The sequence below is a fragment of the Apis florea genome, unplaced genomic scaffold (assembly GCF_048593485.1).
Source record: "Apis florea isolate Af1SG1 unplaced genomic scaffold, ASM4859348v1 contig_1794_pilon, whole genome shotgun sequence".
NCBI lineage: Eukaryota > Metazoa > Arthropoda > Insecta > Hymenoptera > Apidae > Apis > Apis florea.
The window spans coordinates 2,270,457-2,288,703 of NW_028256482.1; the positions used below are offsets into that span (position 1 = coordinate 2,270,457).

General features: G+C 54.5%; 1 protein-coding gene across 3 annotated transcripts in view; it reads right to left on the reverse strand.

Annotated features, from left to right (window-relative positions):
- tio (zinc finger domain-containing protein tiptop) overlaps window positions 1-18,247 on the reverse strand; it is a 68,868-nt gene that overhangs the window by 6,568 nt on the left and 44,053 nt on the right. For 2 of the 3 annotated variants that reach the window (XM_086912302.1, XM_086912295.1), the window contains 2 exons: window positions 14,640-14,771; window positions 298-553 (listed from right to left, as the gene is read on the reverse strand). In XM_086912302.1, coding sequence (XP_086768428.1) covers window positions 298-553; window positions 14,640-14,706 — 323 coding nt within the window. In that variant the 5' untranslated portion in view covers window positions 14,707-14,771. The remainder of the gene's footprint in view (window positions 1-297; window positions 554-14,639; window positions 14,772-18,247) is intronic. The other variant, XM_086912307.1, reaches the window with a different exon arrangement.

Consider the following 18,247-nt stretch of genomic DNA (forward strand, 5'->3'; position numbering starts at 1 on the left):
GAGCCGGTGACTTCAAAGGGAACGGCAGCGGCGCTCTCGTTGATTTAGGCGGTTTACGACCACCGAGCTCCGAGGGTAAAGCACCGACTAATGAGTTTCAAGCGAACCGTGTTCGTCGAAATTTACGCCCGTCCCACATTCGACGATAGCCGCGCAACGCGACGGTCTCTCCGTTGCGTTCTTCTTACTTTCGACTCGATTACCGTCGATTCGATTCGTCTCGATCTACGAGAAAGGGGGAGTGTGTGGGGGGGAGGGGGGTGGATGGAGGAGGAGGAGGAGGAGGAGGATGTTTACCTGTCCGGGGGTCCGGTGTCCCTCAGAATGGCAGGGTTCAGTCTCGCTGTCGCGGAGGGCGATGGAGCGGTCGGCGATCCGCCGTCCTCGTCGTCCTCCTCGTCGGTCGCGTCCCCATCTTCCTCCTCCTTGGCCGTCGCCGTTGCGCAACCTCTCTCGCTAGGACTAATTGGGCCGTCATCCTCCGCGCAATCGCCGCCTTCCTCCCCCTGGAGGTCCGCGCCGGGCCCTCCTGAGCCTTCGACTCCGTCCTCCCCTGCAACGGAAAATGAAATACGATCGTTCGATCAGTTCGACTATGCGTGTCTAAGATGCGAATCTTGTGCGAGGATGGTGGCAGCCGAACGAAGGAAGGAAGGAAGGAAGAAAGGAAGAAGAAGACGGACGAAGACGTTTCGCCTCGAGGCGTTTTCGAAACGAGAAAACGCGGGGACGCGTAACACGCATTGTTGTTCGTTATCGCTTCATTTATCGTATCTCTCGATAAACGTCTGCCACACGACGTCTGCCGCGAAACGTCGCGATAAATGCACTCGACTCGAAATCGCTTCTCTTGACTTTTCTCAAAGTCGTGTTTCGTTCGAGTTTCCGGAAGGGAAAAATATTCGCCATCTTGTTCCGGCGACCATCTCCCTCGAAGAGGCTTGGAAGAGTGGAGAGAGAGAGAGAGAGAGAAAAGGAGACGAAGCACACCTCCCTTCCGAGAGGGGTGGGGACAGGCAAGAGCACCGTCCTACTTTGCCGACCGGCCAACCAAACGATCGTTTGTTCGCCGATGGGCCACGGAAGAAGGAGGGAAAAAGAGATCGCGCATCGATCCGAGGAGGCATCGGCAACTAATTACGCAGATTTATGTCCCCATTGTCCATTGTCTCTCTCGGCCTGGAGCGGTCCACGGCCCTTCTTCCAACACAGCCCTTCTCCCTGCTCGGCCGTGAACGATTCGATGGAAGAGGCCTGCTGTTGTAGCCGACCCCGTCGTCTCTCTTTATCTCTCTCTCTCTCTCTCTCTCTCCCTCTCCAAGAAGAAGAAGAAGAAGAGACGATCGCGAGGATGACCGCGCGGACGACGAGAACGAGGAAGACGACAACGGGAGGGCCTCGAGAGGTAAAAGGCATGCGAGGAATCGGCCCGCTACCGAGAAGGGGACCCAGGGCGGACCACCGATGCGCGCCGAGCTCCGCCCGCTTCCAGCATCCCTTTTCCCTCCCCTCCCTCCTTCCCCCTCCTCCCGTCCAGGATGTCGTCCTCGTCCCCGTCGCGTTAAACACACCGCGATGCAAATGCAAAACAACCAAATGCGTTCGATATCGATCGGCGGTAGAGGATCCGATCCTCCTTCGAGGCAAAATTTTCGGGGATGGAGAAGGGTGGGGTCGAATAGGTGGTGGCGCGGGCGAAGGTGGGTGGGTGAACAAAAGGAGACAGGAGAGGAGAGATGAATTCCTGCGATGCGAAGAGAAGAGAGAAGCTGGCGGGAGAGGCTGGCGAGGAGAGTGACAGGAGGCAGACGAGGAGACGATCGGATGGACGGACAGGCGGACGGACGTGAGGAGAGGGACGTGGATGGGCGAACGGGCGGTCCGACAGAAGGACGAGGGAAGAGGAAGGAGGGGGGGGAGGGGCTTCGCATTGTGATTCTCTCGCGGTCTGCCAGAGAGTGACTGACGGGTGAATCCATTCTCCTTGCTCCCCTTCGTCCTTCTTTCTCCCACCCCGGCTCCCTCGAATCTCGCCCGGTTCACTCGACGCTTTCCAACAACCGCGTTTCGAATCCTCGAGGAGTTTTCCTCTCCTCTCTTCTCCCTCGAAAAATCTCGAGAAATAGGTGGTGTCCTCCTCCCTCGAGGCGCAATGTAAATTCGCGGCTCGTCCTCCTCCTCCAACAGCCGACCGAAGGTTGGACACGACCGGTTCGATCGTTGGAACGAACGACACGTCGCGCTCGGCGTTGACGCAAATGTTTACGACTCGATTCTCGATCCTCTCTCCTCCCCCTCCTTCTCGAGGATCGCTTTGTCTTCCAGGACGGGGACGCGTCGGGTGGTCGGAACCGTGCGAGTCACTTAAGAGCGCGTCCGAACGAGACGACAGGGCCGAGCCGAAGACGGAGCACCGACCTACCGTAGTCGGTCTCTACCTGACTGATTGACCGATGAGCCGACTGTTATCCTAAGTCAACACTCACTCCATCAGCCTGTCGAATCGCTCCCTCCCCCTCGCCCCCCGTGCCTCCTCCAAGCTACTTCTTCTTCTTCTTCTTCTTCTTCTTCTTCTTCTTTTTCTTCTTCTTTCCCGCACGCGATTCCGCACACCGGTGCATAAAAAATACTACCCTTTCTCTCTCTCTCTCTCTCTCTTTCTCGCCTCGATTGAGACGTTCCTCGTTTAGGAGACGAGATATATATAGATGTATACGTATATATATGTGCGAAGGAAGGAGTTTCTTTCTGCCGCGGTTATTCATATATTTCGTTTCCTTGAAAGATCCGTTCCGTTTCCGGATAAGGAAGGATACGTCGAATTCGAATTAGATTTTTCTCGAGATGGGAGGAGGCGATCGAGTAAATTGCGTCGCACGTATTAATGATGAGGCACGCACGGTCGCGCCGTAGGTGCGTCCGGTGATGCAGGTAGGACGAGTGGATGATGGATGATGGACGACGATGGGATGCGCGTCCGGCAAGACCGACCGCTCCTCTCTCTCTCTCTCTCTCTTTTCGCTCCTTCGTTCTTTCGTTTGTTCGTTTGGTCGATCGCGCAACAGGCGACAGTGATGATCGATGCGTGGCTGCCGTATAACTGCTGCCGTAGGTTGCACCCGCTTAAAAAGCTGAAATCCGTAAACCCGTTCCTTCTCTCTCTCTCTCTCTCTGTCTGTGTCTCTCCATTTCGACCGGAAACGAACGATACTTATTTTCGCGAGAGGATTTCGAGGATTTCTCTCTCTCTCTCTCTCTCTCTGTGAACGGAAACGAGAGAGAGAGAGGGAGAGATGACAGGAGGACGCCTTCATCGCGATATCCGTCACCCGTCCCTCCCAACTCTCCTTCTCGTCTCTTTCTTCCACTCGGGCCGTCACGCCGCCTTTCGAAATGTCACTCCCGTTACCGACTGCCGGTGCGGAGCCCGTGACAACAATAATTGTCAGCGAAGTAACGTCTCTCGAGTCGGCTACGGACAGGAGGAGGAGGAGGAGGAGGAGGAGCAACGAAGCAGCAACTCTGTAGAGAGATAGAGAGAGTTAAAAAGCGGGGATAGGAAGAGGAGGAAGGGGAGGATGATCGAGAAGATCGAGAGCGCGGCTCGAGAATCGCGAGAAGGAACACGGGTCCGCCTCTATTTATAGAACCGGCAACAAACACGGAGCAGCTGGTGTCGATCCGTCCGGTTATCGTTTCGTTTACACAGCCTCCGCGTGTCGCGCTCTGCCCTCCCCTCCCCCTCCGCCGCTCCGCCAAGTGGTCGTCGGCCCCCTCTCGAATTCTTCCCTCCGCCTTCCCACCCTTTTTCCACCAGAGGGTACGACGACCTTCCTCTCTTCCACTTCCGCCCCTCTCCTCGCACTGCAAGGGTGGCCCGCGTCGCGGCTCGTCACCGTTTTCCGCGTCTTAATCCCCCCTCCCTCGAGGGAGAGAGAGAGAGAGAGAGAGAGAGGGAGAGATGCGAGCGAGTGGCCGGCCGGTCTTTCGCCGCGAGGATCCCGAAATAGGCTGCCGCCGCGCACGAACCTCACCGATCCGTCCTAATAAATATCGTGTCAACGTAAATAAGTGCGATGCCTCGAGTCGTGGCTCGAAAAGAGAGAGAGAGAGAGAGTGTTGGACGAAAGAAGCCGATCCGTCCAACGAATGATGGACGGCTGATGTACGGAAGGACAGGTGCGCTTCTCCTCCATCTTCATCCTTCTCACGCGTATATATATATATATAGAGTCGACTCGACTGTAATTTTTCTGGCCCCTTCTTCCCTCTCGAAACGTGTGTCGATCGTATAGGGGGATCCTATATTCCGTGAAACGCGAGTTGCCGTTTCGAGGACGGCACCGAGGATCTATAAATAATACCGCGACGCGGATCAGGTTTTACGAGCGCCGGCGATCGAGAGGAACGATTTCCTCGCGAGGAAAATTTCGAGAAGCGCAGCGGATAACCAAGCAAGTCAACTCAGTCAGTCAGTCAGTCAGTCAGTCAGTCAGTCAGTCTAGTCGTCGTGGTTGTCGCCGCCGTCGTCGTGGTCGTCGGTATCGAAGGAAAGTCTAGAAACGGTTCCAGTGCAGTCGCGAGGGGGCCGGTCGGGCCGAGGTCGGGGCAGATTTATGCGACACACATGCGGCAAGCCGTATAACTCACTCGCACGCCCATAATATCTTCCCCCTTCGTCCGCCGCTCGTTCCGCCGCTCGCATCTTGGCCTCCCCTCCCCTCCCCCCCCAAGGCATCGTCGAGATGAGAGACAGATACACCAATAACGCCGAACCAGGCCGTCCCAACGATATTTATTACGAATTGCCGGGGATTATGTGTATGCGGCGGTTCTCATTCCTCCCCCCCTCCCCCCTCCCACGATTTCGAATTTCTACCGACGAAAGAAAGGTTCGTCGACCGATCGAGGGGGATGATGTGGCGGTCTTTTCCTCCTCCCAGAGGAGAAATAAAGAGAGAGAGAGAGAGACGATAAAGGAGAGGAATGGGGTGGCCGAACCTAGTGGCTAGTTAGCCGGAGAGATCGTAGCACCACCTTTGTTTGCACGCCCCACCTTCGGCTTCGACGCGACGGGAGCACACAAGCGCGCGCGCGCGTACGTGTGCGCGTGCACGCACACAAGCGGCGGGGCGGTAGCCGTGGCATTATATCGTGAGCACAGAAGTAATTTATAGTTGCAATAATTTATTGGGTACCATGGGGTTTATACTTGCCTGACGTGTAGCCATCCGTCACCGTCAGTGACGTCACCTCCCTCCACATAATGACTACCTACGCCCCCCCCCTTCCCCCCCTCCCGTCCGCTCCAGTCGTCGTGCCCCGTCCCGTCCTCCGCCCCCTCCCCTCGGTCGGTCACCGTACACCCTTCCGCCTAACCAGCAACCCCACTCTCTCGGTGCCCCGCCGCCACCTCTCGCCTCGTTTTCTTCTTCCTCGTCCGATCGCGAACTTACGAACCCGACCTTACGATTCTCGCTTGTCCCCGTTGTTCGCGCTTCCTTTCATCGCTTCGAGAACGATATTCCGCGCTTGGAACGAAGAGAGAGGGAGGGGGAGAGAGGCGAAAATATAATAGCAGTGGCGCGAACGACTCGAAGGGAGCAGTGGCCCTCGTGTGTGCAGAGGTGTGAAGCACCTCTCGATGCCTCGGCCGAGAGAGAGAGAGAGAGAGAGAGAAGGAGGAGAAGGAGAAGGAGAAGGAGAAGAAGAGGTCGGTCCGGAACTAGATATGCTCGTCACGTTTCTAGCTCGCCTTCGAGCGGAGGGGTGGGGGTGGGGGGGAGCGGAGGCGAGGAGAGAAGGAGAAAGAGGAAGTTGGAAGAGGCGAGAAGGTGTCGTTGGAGAGGGTGATATCGCGCGCGGTGTCGGTACTGTCGCAGGAAGCCGACGTTGCGAGTGGAAATGACGTTGACGGGCGTTTGTCACTGTCCTCGGCAAATAATATCCAACACCGCCCGGTGTATACCCATCCTATTACCTCCACAGAGAGCTTTCTCCTCCTCCTCCTCCTCCTCCTCCTACTCTGTGTGCGGCAGCCTCGTCGACCGTGGAAAAGAGAACTCGCGCAACTCGGCAACCGTGTGCGTGCGTGAGTGCGTGAGCGCGCGTTTGCCGCGTCTCTGTGTTGTACGCCACACAAATGTCGCTCGCTCGTGTAGTACACGCGCATAATCGGTTTGCTGCGCCACGTCGGTTTGCTTCCCACCTTCTTTTTCGGCCGGATCGCGTCTTTCGTCTTTCCTCTCCTATTCTCGATCGAAAGGGATATAGGCAGTGGACGTCGTTGCGTCTCTGGATCGAACAAGGTGGAAAGAATTCTCGTGTATCGAATTCGTATCGGATTCCCTTCGATAGAGAATCGTGTAGAATCGTGAATTTCCGCTTACTGAATCGTAGAATTATTGTTATTCGATCTCTTTCTTTGGTAGCGAATCCTGTGAACCTTTCGATGCGTCTTTCCACGAAAAAAAATCTAACAATTTTTTAGCTACGCTATTTTTCCGTGGCCGAGGAAGGCCGAGTATCGTCCTTTGAACGAATCGATGAAATTAAATACACGCTCGGTTATAATATATATATACATATAAAATATCGGCAACCGTTTTCAGAGAATTCACGGAACGATAAAAAGACGACGTTTATCCTTACTGCGCCACTGACGTGGACTGCCGTCCACGATTCTCCTCCGTTTCGCTAAGAGCCTTCGATTCTGAGAGGCGTCACGGTCCGTCTCTTGCGACACGTAATTAGAAAAAGTTATCAGAACTATCGTTGGAAACGGACAGGTGGTGGCTAGGACGTTGGAAGAAGGGTGGCGCGGCATCGAATCGAGCGGGCAAGTTCGCCGGGTTAGAAGGTGGAAAGGCTGAAGGGTCTTGGCGACAGCCGTCAATCGATTGTCAACCGGGTCAACCGACCAACCTAACCCGAACCTTCCCACTATCCTTGTTCCGATATTGTCGCGCTCGTATTCGTGCCATCTTTTTCTTCTTCTTCTTCTTCTTCTTCTTCTCGCTTCGATACACTTTTGCTTCGTTCGTTGTTCCTTCCTTATCGAGTATCGAGCAGAAAGAATTAAGTAGCGGCTTAAGAAGCAGCGGTAAACAATTTCTCCTCCCACAGAGAGAATCATCGTCTCTCTCTCTCCCCCCAACCCCCCCCCCCAAGATAGAGCGGATCTCTCGTCGATCGAAAATTATTAGGGTTTATTCGTAATTGCGGCCGATCGAGCGAAATTCGACGGTGCACACCCATCTTCCTGACGATTCGTCGGCCGCAATGATTTTTTTCGACCCCTCCTCTCTCCCTCCCCCCCGTCCACCCCCTCTTTCGTGGAATTTCGTCTCGAGATCGTAAACCGTGGTTAACCTGTGATTAAGGATCCGGGGCTGCCGTTTTTTCGACGATTCCCACGCCCGTATTCGGAAACTCGAAGAGCGGTGAAAGCTCTCCGGTGTAAGGGTAGAGAGAGAGAGAGAGAGAGAGGGAGGGAGGGAGGGAGGGGGAAGTTAATCGAGCGTCGCGAGCCGCGTGGCTCGTTCAATTTGCCTCGATTAACGTTCGCCGGCTGACCAACGAACGACGTTCCACGTCGGTTGAAAACACGCCATCGCCGATCGAGAAGCGTGAACGTATTTACACGCAAAGTGTACATATCTCGAGACAGATAGATTTTTATCTCTCTCTCTCTCTCTCTCTCTCTCTGCTGGTGGAATCGCGAGGCATCGTGGACGTTGGCAGAAAGCTTATTTCGCGGGTTAAAGGAGTAGGCAGCCCGTCTAGCAACCCGACGTCCCGGACCCTCCCCACGGGTAACGTCGATATCAAGACAGCCGTCCGACAGATCAATGCCGTGAACGGCGACGACGCCTGGGCGTCCACCGTCGTCCAAAGAGACGACTTCCAGTTGACGGACGCGAGAGAGAGGCCTGTCTCCCTCCCTTCTCTCCTTCCACTGCCCCAACGTTCCGAAATTATCACCGCGTTAATCGTCGTCCCAACGATCCAATCCACGATGACGGACCTCGTCATCGTTTCGAGGATACGAAAGAGAAGGAGAGAGAGAGAAGATTGGAAAAGGAAGGAGCAGCCGGTTGGACGTAACCACACCCGGTGGTTACGAGCTTGCTATATATATATATATATATCGAAGAAAGAAGAAAGGAAGAAGGTATTCCGGATTGGGAGGAGAGAAAGAGAGAGGGAAGAGGAGAGGACAAGCACGGTCCCTTCCGAATATCGTGGCCGGTTTAGAACGGTTTATTGGTTTTGTCTACGGTGAATCTCTCTCCACGGTGGATCCTCGAATCTCGGCCGAGTGGTGAACGGGAGATGTGGAGTGGGGCACTCTGGCAGAGGGTGGCGGAGGCACGATTAAAGGGGGTGACGATCCGTGACGTAGAGTTATTTCGGAGCGGCCTGGGACGATGTGTCCTCCCTGAAAGGAGAGGGAGGGAGGGAAGAATTCGTAGTAAACGCTCCACGACGACCTCCTTTTCTTTCCGCCGGAGGAGGACGCGAAACGCGCATTCCACGCGTGTCCATTTCCTCGACAGACCCCGAAACTACCACACCACTCCTCCTCCTCCTCCTCCCTACTACTACTACTACTACTACTAGCCACGCTTCGAAACCCAACCTTCTTCTCTCTCTCTCTCTCTCTCTCTCTCCTCGCAATTCTCTTTACGCTTAATTCTTTACGCTTTAATCCGTAAACCGAAGTGAAAGTTTTCAACGAAAAGAGCGCGCGTTTCTTTCGCGAGAAAAGAAAAAGAAAGGAGAAAATCGTGGGGTGTGGTAGGCGAAAGCTTCTCTCCTCGTTCTCCTTGCCTCCTTTCCCTCCACCGTCTTTCTTTCTCGTCGTGCGAAACGAACGTAGCAGTGCATAGAACGGACGAGGAGAGAGAGAGAGGAAAAAGCGGGGGCAAGGGAGTGCGAGGAGGAGGAGAGAGAACAAGGGGGATCTAAAGAGGGTGCGAGGGAGAGGGTAGCTGTTTCATCTGTCACCTGCAGACGCCGCCTTCCTTTCCGTCATCGTCCCTCTCCGAGCCGAGCGGCGGCAACCAACCCCTCCCTCCCCCCCTCTCCTCCCCCTCCCCCGCCCAGCGACCCCCCTTTAATAATAACAACAATAGAGCCGGACTAGCGGCGGTCGGTCGACGCGGTGGCATGTGGACTGGCGGGGGAGGGGGAGGGCGGAGGGCGGTGGGGGGGGGAGGAAGGAGTGGGACGAAACTGGACGGACGGACGGACGGACGGGTCTGCACGGGTCACAAGACGGCCGTGTCACGTCCGCCTCGACCCTTCTCCTCGACAGGTCCACCCCGCGCGTCAACTTCACCCAGGGATGTAGTGGACCACCTTGAGTTTCGTCGTTCGATACCGTAGCGCGCGCAACCGAGTTTCCCTCCTCGGTGAAGTGAAAACACCGAGCACGTCTCTCTCTCTCTCCTCCTCGCGGAGATTAATTCCTCGTGGAGGATAATTCGTGTGCGTGTGCGTGTGTGTCTATGAGCGTCCAATATCTCGCGGTATATTTTCGGGAAGGAGAAGATACGTCGCGTGTTTCGGCTCGATCCGGCCCTGAACTACTACTACTACTACTACTATTACCGGTCAACCAACCCTTTTCTCTACCTTCCCTCTCTCTCTCTCTCTCTCTCTCTCTCTCTCTTCTCCTTTTGTCACGTCCTCTCTCTCTCTCTCGCTCGCGACCCTTATTACGCGTCGCTGCTCGACTTCATCATCAGGGAAATGTCGCGCGCGCGGGCATTAACTCACGCGCACAAGCGAGCCGGCCCACGTAACCGGGTATATACGCTATGCTAATGTCCAAAAACGACGCGGTGTGCGTTGCGGATGCATCCGCGGTATTCCGCGATAATGGCCTGCCTCCTCCCCCGTTTCAACGGCGAGGAGGGGGATGGTCGTGTAATACAACGGCGAAAATATAACGGCGAGCTTCTCTTTTTTTTTTTTCTTTTTTAGCCTCCTCCTCCTCCTTCTTCTCTTTTCGCGTGTTTCTTCCTCGTCGGAATACATACGCGAGGGAGGGAGAGAGAGAGAGGCAACGAAAAATAATTCCTGTTTCCGAGGAATATACTCTTTTCGAGTGGCGCGCGTACGTTGATTCGTGACCCGAGGACGCGTACCGAGCATTAATCGTTGGTAATTTCATTCGATTTAATTAGCCGCGCCCCGAATCGAGGCGAGGCATTAAACCGTCCCACCAAAACCGGACAGTCGAATGTTTGCATTTTAATACGCGCGCGTACACACTTTTACGCGTCCCTCCCCACCCCCTAATGATAGACGCGTAACGAGCGCGACGCTGCATCAATTAACGGCCGATAATTAGCAGTTGGGCCCCGCCCCCATTTTTTCGCGATCCGATTCTCGCGCCGATTTCCCCCTCCTCGTCCCCTGTTTCGTCGGTCGCGCGCGTTAAGCTCGAGCATTAAGCTTAAGGGAAGGGAAGAGCGTCGCGGAGAAACGGAAACGGAACCAGCCAAACGTGTCCAGTGGAACCAGTTCAAGTGTTTCGACCAACTCCCGTCCCGATCGATAAGGTCGTGCAAAACTGAAATAATTTGGTAAACGTATAGGCGCGTGCGTTTAAACGTCACCTCCTCCTCCTCCTCCTCCTCCTCCTCCCGTGCTCGCCGCATTGCATCGACGCGGCGCGAACGGTACAGTTTCCCCCCCCCCCCTTTTTTTTTCTTTTCTCTCTCTTTTTTTTTTTTTTTTTTTTCCCACTCGTCCCGCGAAAGATAATCCAATCCGGGACGGGATGATCGAATTTATTAATCGCGCGCTCCGTTTTCACGTGTGTATTGTACACGCGTGTTCGCACGCACGAATATCACAGGCTGCTTTTCCAGGACGAGAGGCGAGGGATCGAGGAGAGCTTTGGAAATTGGCTCGCGGAGGCGGATTGAAGAGAGAGAGAGAGAGGGGGGGAGGGGAAGGGAGAAAGTAAGAGCGCGAGAAGGAGGGGAAGGGAGGGGAGGAGGTGTACGGCCGCGAAAGGAGCTTTGTCTCGATCGTTGTCGGCCTTGAATAATCTCGTCCTCGGAAATTTGATCGACACCGGTCAAACGGGTCGACCGGACTTCAAATACCCAGGTACCAGATTCTTGGCTCTCTCTCTCTCTCTCTCTCTTCGATCCACGTTTCCTTGCGCGAACACTTCTTCTCCTTCTCCTTCCTCTCCTTCGTCTCGTTTCGTTAAAAGGAGCGATCGTTGGAGAAGCACCCTCTCTGGAGAGGAGCATCGAGCGGGAAGAAGAGCGAGGCGAATAACTCGAAAGTGTCGGAACGATAATCTGACGGCGGCAACGTGACGGACGTACCGCCGTCCACTCGGCGTCCATTCGCTTCTCTCCTTCTCCCCCCCGCCCCCTTTATCCTCGACTCGAGGATCCGCGTCGAACCGTCGATTAAACGTCAACGTTTCGCGCACATCCGCGCAACAATAAAATTTCTATAGATAATAATAGACGGAGGAGGGCGAGGCACAGGTAGAGACGATCTCCTTTGCGAACTTTGGATGCCGTACACCGTCCAAGACTCTCTCTCTCTCTCTCTCTCGAGAAAGCGAGGTCTTCCTCCCCACGGATGGCTTCTCCTCTCTCCTCTTCCCTTCCCTCTCGTTCTTCTTCGGTCGTCGGCGATTGATTCCGACAAGCGTAACCGGGCGGTGTGTTAATCGGAATAATTGACGTGGATGGAGAGGAGACGAGATCCTCGAGATGGCGCGCGTAAGACCGAAGCCGGAAAAGTACGGGGCAGCTGGATACTTTCTCTAGTGGGGGAGGGGGGACACACACGCTATTGTGCGGTTTGTGAAAGGCTCGCCCCGTTGGGGGATCGCCGATAGCATCGCCGCCCCGCTGGCAGGTGCCCCCGCATTATTCGCCGCCCTCTTATCGCGCCACCCTCCCATTAATCCGAACCGTCTCGACGTGAATCAGGAGATCCGCGAAATTTTTCTTCCCTCCTCTCTCTCTCTCGCGCGCGCGCGAGAAGCCGAGGAGTTGGTATATCGCGATATACCCGGTATACGCCCGGTCCACCTACGGTCTTCGGACGGAAATAGACGATACGCGTGGCAATAAATATCTCTCCGTATTATAATTAAGCCGAGTGGAGGATAGGCGTCGTGGAGGATAGGCGAGAGTACGTGTGTGTGAGAGAGAGAGAGAGAGAGAGGAATATAGCAACCGCTTAGCAACCGTTGCAGTTATCGGTGGTGGACAGTTATATCGACGGTCGGCTTATACGCGCGGTCGGAACCGCGTTTTCGAAGTGGCGAGCGCGGCCTTGTCTCGGCCGCCGTCCGTCTCCTTGCTCCTTGAGTGGCAGCGATTCATTCCCCCACTCCTCGCCTCCCCCTTCTTTCCGAACGTGTGCAACGCGTCGATGCGCCAAACGAGACCCGTCGACGCACCCTCTCTCTCTCTCTCTCTCTCTCTGTGTGTGTGCCAACGCGACGCTTGCTCTTTTCGTGGGAGATGGATCGATGCGATCGTGGATTCTTTTAATTTTACAGTTTTCTTTTCTTCTACGAGTTGTCTCTTGACTCGAAACGAAACCGAAAAGAATCGATAATTTCAGCAAATTTTCGTTGTTATCCGCACCCACGCAGTTTCTGTTAATATTTTCAATCACGAGTAATAATGGAAAACGAGAAGAGAAATGTATCGTGGAGCGGCATAAATAAATTGCCGATTAATCACAGCCGGGGATCGTTAATCGATCGAGTCTACCTTCGCCCAGCGCTTGGCGGTAATTGTCGTTGCCGGAAGAGGGATCAAGCGCTCGACTTTTCCTACCACGACGACTGGTTGTTGCAGCGGTTTCGGCCACCAGCAGCAGCCCCGCAGCCGACTAATATCGCCGTTCTTTTGTTGCGCGACAATTCGCCCGCTGCCTACGCTCGCAACGAATTTCAGCCTGATTATTCGGGGCTGCTGCTGCCGAGTGACGTCTCCCCCTGGATTAAAATGCCGAGGAGGAATCCTGGTGCAACCGCGCGGATGTTCACCCTCGGGGGGTGATGAACTTGCTCGCTTCCTCTCCTCACAATTTTATCCCTCCTCGACGAGAATTAACGAATTGAACGGCTTTTTTCTCCTGGACACGGCGTTGGAAACGGCGACGACACACCGCGTCACGCATAATACAGGAGGGGAAGGGGAAGATCGAGGAGAGATGGCGAGAACAAAGTGCGGGATTGAACGTATCCGCGTAACAGAGATCGGACGTGGACTGGTGGGCGTGTATAGATATAACGCTCGCAGGTAGACAGGTAGGTAGGTAGGTAGGTAGGTAGGTAGGTAGGTAGGTAGGTAGGTAGGTAGGTAGGTAGGTAGGTAGATACGCGTGGAAGAGAACGGGGACAGGGAGGCGTAGAACGCGGAGGGCATATAAGTCCGCCGCTGACATCGGTGCAACCCTCGCGTCTGACTCGAGTATCGACAGATATTTAAATGAATATTCCTCCGCTGTTAGGGATCCTCCGCTCTCTTTGAAATCAAAGCAGAAGGTACAACGGTTCATTTAGACGTCCGCCGATATCCACAGCCGGCCCGCTGGATACAGGGATTTCGCTTGTCACGTCATTCGAGGGTTATCGTCGAGACGACCGCCGCGATTCCCTGGCCGGAGGCTATTGGAGGGAGAGAGAGAGAGAGAGAGAGAGAGAGGGAGGAGTCGCGTGTCCCTCCACGACCCCGTTTGTCCGGCACACGCACACCGCGGCGTGTGCTTGTACTTTATCCGCGTCTGTTATCAACGATCGCTCGATATCTCCGTCGTCAACCGGCGTGCGGCTGGTTTTCGGCGATCAAACTTTTCCTCGAATATCGTCGCGTCCTCTCTTCTCCTCCCCCTCCCGCCGCCGCAAGGATCGATGCAGAGAGATAGGTGTGTGTATGCGTGTGTGTGTGTGTATAAGGAAGCGGGAGAAGGTTTCGAGAGAGCAACGTGCCCTCCTTTCCACCTCGAGCCCGTGACCGTTGCCAATTTCGTTCCTCGGCCGAATTTGTACGCGGTGCCTTTTCCGCGTACTAATCGAGCGTACGATGACCGTGACCGGGCGAAATCGTTTAAATATAAAGCTAAGCGACCGAACTGTTTCGGCCACGATCGCGAGAATGTTCCATGTATTCGCGGATCTGTTATCTAGCGAGCAGAACGATCATATCTTCACCCGAGCAACCGGCAATAAATCTCCCCGGGCATTTCTAATTTCTCGGGACGCACACACGTAGAGCGCGCAACACGACGACACCTGTCCAATTTTTTCGTCGCGACGAGCCGAGTCGCCTCGCCTCTTGGAAAAAACGGAGATCGAGAAACGATCGATTTCTATCGCACGCGATAGAAAGAAATTCAAGTTTACGCGGTGGATCGTAGATGGTCGTCGACTGTGTCCAAAAAATCGGGAGCACATTTCGAAACGAGGAAACGAGAAGCGGAGGGTGAGGGAGGGAGAGGAAAAAAGAAAGCGCAACGAATAATTGGACTGACGCAGGCTAGAGAGAGAGAGAGAGATACGTGCATAAACAAGGTGGATGCGTGCGTGTGCGTGCTCTCGTGCGTACTGATGCGTTGCGTGTGGTTGGGATATTTACCGGTAAGATTATCGCCGCGTTGCTGCGGCCACCGAAAGGAAGGCCTCGGCTGCTGCTTGCTGCGCATGTCTCCCGTCCGGTGCGGCGGCTGCGGGCCGCTCGCTTTTCAAACGATCGGAGACCACTACTTACCTGAAAGAGAAAAAGTCAGAATGGTCATAAAAGTAGTTCGCCTCGCGGCCACGAGACCACGCTCGCGTTCGATCATCCACCACGAGGATGGAGAGAATTTTTTTTTCTTTCTTTCTTTCTTTTTCCACCCTCTTTTTTTCGACCCTGCTCGTTTTTCCGATGTCGGAAAACGAATCCCCTCCCTTCCTCGCAGCCACATCTCCCCCCCTCGCCCCCCTCTTATCCACCCGTTACCAGCCAACCATCCTAACCGGCCGTATATCTTTCGTACCGTACGCCCTCGAAAGCGGCCGCCTTTGTTTCAGATATTTATGAGCCGTTTTAATTCGCGCGCCGCGCCGTGCCGCGTCATCCGGCGTCGTTCGCGCTCGGCTCCTCTCGGCCCGAGTCGCCGCCGCTCGGCCGCGCTCGGCCAAACTCGGCGTAAACCGTCGCGCAAACCGACCGAACGTCTAGCGCGGCAAGGGGATGGCCGCGCGTTAAACCGCTACCATCGGGGGATGAGGAGACATAATAGGCATAAGGGTGCTCCGATAAAGCGGCAACTCGCCTCTCTCTCTCTCTCTCTCTCTTTACCCTCCGCTTATCCCTCGCCTCCCGCTCCACCTTCTTTCCAGACGCAGCCCATAAACGCGAACAAACTCTCGATCGTATATCTCGGTTGAATGGTTTGCACGACGCGCTCGCTTCCCGTTTGTATCTAGCTAGGCTGGCTGCCGCCGTGTCCCCCCTCCCCTCCTCTTCTACCAACGGCTCGAAAAGGACATCGAATTCTCGCGAGGGTGAATTCAGTTGCTCCCTTTTTTTTTTTTTTTTTTTTTTTTCCCTCGAAAATATCGATTTGATCTTTTCCAATCGTAATTTTCACTTCTCGACGAGGTAAAGAGGCGACACAGTTAGTTACGTAATCAACGTGTCGCTTCGCGTGCGTTGTCATACCCGTTGAATTCCGATCGATTCGTCCTTTCGGAATTCAGCTTTGGACTGTCTTCATTTTCCTATCTCTATCCTTTCTACCCGTTCTTCGCATTCGTGGTTGATCAAAGGCGAATAACAGCCGGGACGAGAAAAACGGACTCGCCGATACACTTCTCTCTCGGTGTAACCGAGTTTAACAGCAACGGTACGTCACCCTGTCAGCCTCCCCACCCCACCTCCTACCCCTGTGTGTCCCATAGCAGCTCGAGTTTTCCCTCTCTTTTCCCCCCTTGGTAGACGTAGACGACGACGCTCTTTCGTCCACAACTCAACCTTACTCTCTTTCCCTCCCCTCCTCGCTTCCCTCCCTCGTACGCTTCTCCGTTCCATCCACCGTCCGCTGTCCTCGTCGCGCTTTTCTTAACAGCCTTCACTCTCTAAAAGCCTCGGCTTGATCTATGGCAGGACGTTGCGTCACAGAGAAGAGAGAACAGATGCAGTGCTCGTATATTACTTCGACCATATCTGGCGGGGAAACGGAGGGGGGGAAGAGGAGCGAAATAAGGCGAAGCGAAAATCGAAATCGAAATTACGCGAATTCGATCTCTCTCTCTCTCTCTCTCTCTTTTTCTCTCTCTCTCTCTCTCTCCTTTCTCGAGAAGAACGAGTTCGAGTTTCGTGAACGAGAGAATGAGAGGTGCGAACGACTCTCAGTGAGAGAGAGAGAGAGAGAGAGAGAGAGAGGAAAAAACGCGATAAGATAGAGAAGGTTCGGTCGAGGAGAAGGAAAGGAAAGGAAAGGAAAGGAGCGCGTGTCGGTGAAAATGCTAGCCAGCTGTCTGCACCGGCGGAGAGAGAGGAAGGGAAAGCGGAGGGGAGAGTTGGGAGGGAGGCTCGAAAACGCGCGTCGGCAGGGTAGACACTTGGAGAATCCCATAAATCAGGTCAGGGTTGGCGACGGGGGTGGCTGCGCGGCGGTAGTTACAGAGGGAGGCCGGGGAACCGGGTGGAGAGGAGCTAAGGGAGCCAGCTACGACTCGAAGAGAGAGAGAGAGAGAGAGAGCAGTTAGGTAAAGGTCGACGCACAACAAACCCACGCTCCACGGGGACGACGCGCGCATGCCCGTAAAACGCGTTTGGCGCCAATTCCACGATTTTAACCGTTCCTCTCTCGGGAAACTCTGCCCCCGACTCGATTCGATTTTTTGGCAAACTGAAGGAAAGAGTGAAAAAAAGAAAAAGAAACGAGTAGAACAAGATTATTTGCCGCCACGCATCGATTGCATTTCGATTCGTGATCTTCTGAAGGCAAAGCTTCGAAGATACTCCGACTATGACTGAATCGAGCCGTGCGTCGAATCTTTTTTGCGTTGCGTTGATGAAAGTCGAATTCGAAGGCTCCTATCGATACTATCGAATCGATACTCGCGAACCTGGTTAAAGGGGAGGGAGAGGAAAGAAGAGGGCGACGTTGAAGAAGCTACGCGGGGAGACCGACCCCAGATGGAATCGGTGCAGTTTGGAATATTGGAAAACGTCGAAACGTGCGAGAAATCGGGGAGGAGGGGGGGGGAGGGAGGGAGCGAGGTAGGAAAGCGGAGGCGGCACAGTGCGAGCAGGCCACTATTTATGACGCGTACGTGAATTCTTGGAACAGCGGGGATACCGCGTGCTCGTGTCACGGCGTCGCCGTCGAGGAAAAAGAACGATCGAGGGAGGGGGAGACGACGACGACGGCTCTCCCCTGGCTTGGGGAGGGGTGGTGACTCCAGAAGCGAGCCGGTCTATCGTAAAAAAACGCGATAGACACGCCGGTGTGTATGTATGGCGAGGGGCAGGGGAGAGGAGGAGGAGGAGGAAGGGGGTATATCTGCTCGTCGACTCGAATCTCGACGACTCTCGACGATTCAGATGCCGCGACGTGGTGGACGCTAAAAGGTATTCGAAAGATCGAAGAGGCGCGAGGAGGAGCGGAAAAAACGGAGATTTCGATTGATTCATTGGACGCGCGTGCCCCGTTTCAAATCACCAGAATAGAAACCCGTTGCCTTTGGAATGCCGGGCTCACGGCTAATCCATCGAGCGTCTTTATTGCTCTGCGACATTTATAAAACGAGAGGCCGAGAGGCGAGGGCCTCTCCCTCGGCGATCGCGCTCATTCGTCACCGATTATAAATCGTCAAGTCTCCCCTTTTTGTCGCTCAGGCCTCTGTCCTCGTTCGCCTTCGTTCGTCGATTCGGTCACGCTTTCCTGTAATTTCTGCCCGAGACCATCCTCCGCTTTCCAAAAATACGCACGCACGCACCTAGGGCGAGAATCGTCGTTGCGGTTCTCTCGTTCGATCGTCGAGCAAGAAAAAAAGAATCTATGTGCATATACATATTTTATATATATATATATATATACACGCACGCGCGCGCACACACACATACATACACATATATATAAAGAGGAAGAAAGAGAAAAGGGTTTCGGGATCGTAAGAAAAGTATTCGTGAAGAAAAGCACGTCTCGTAGCTGGTGGGCGGTCGAAGAATAACGGAAGTAAACCGTGAAG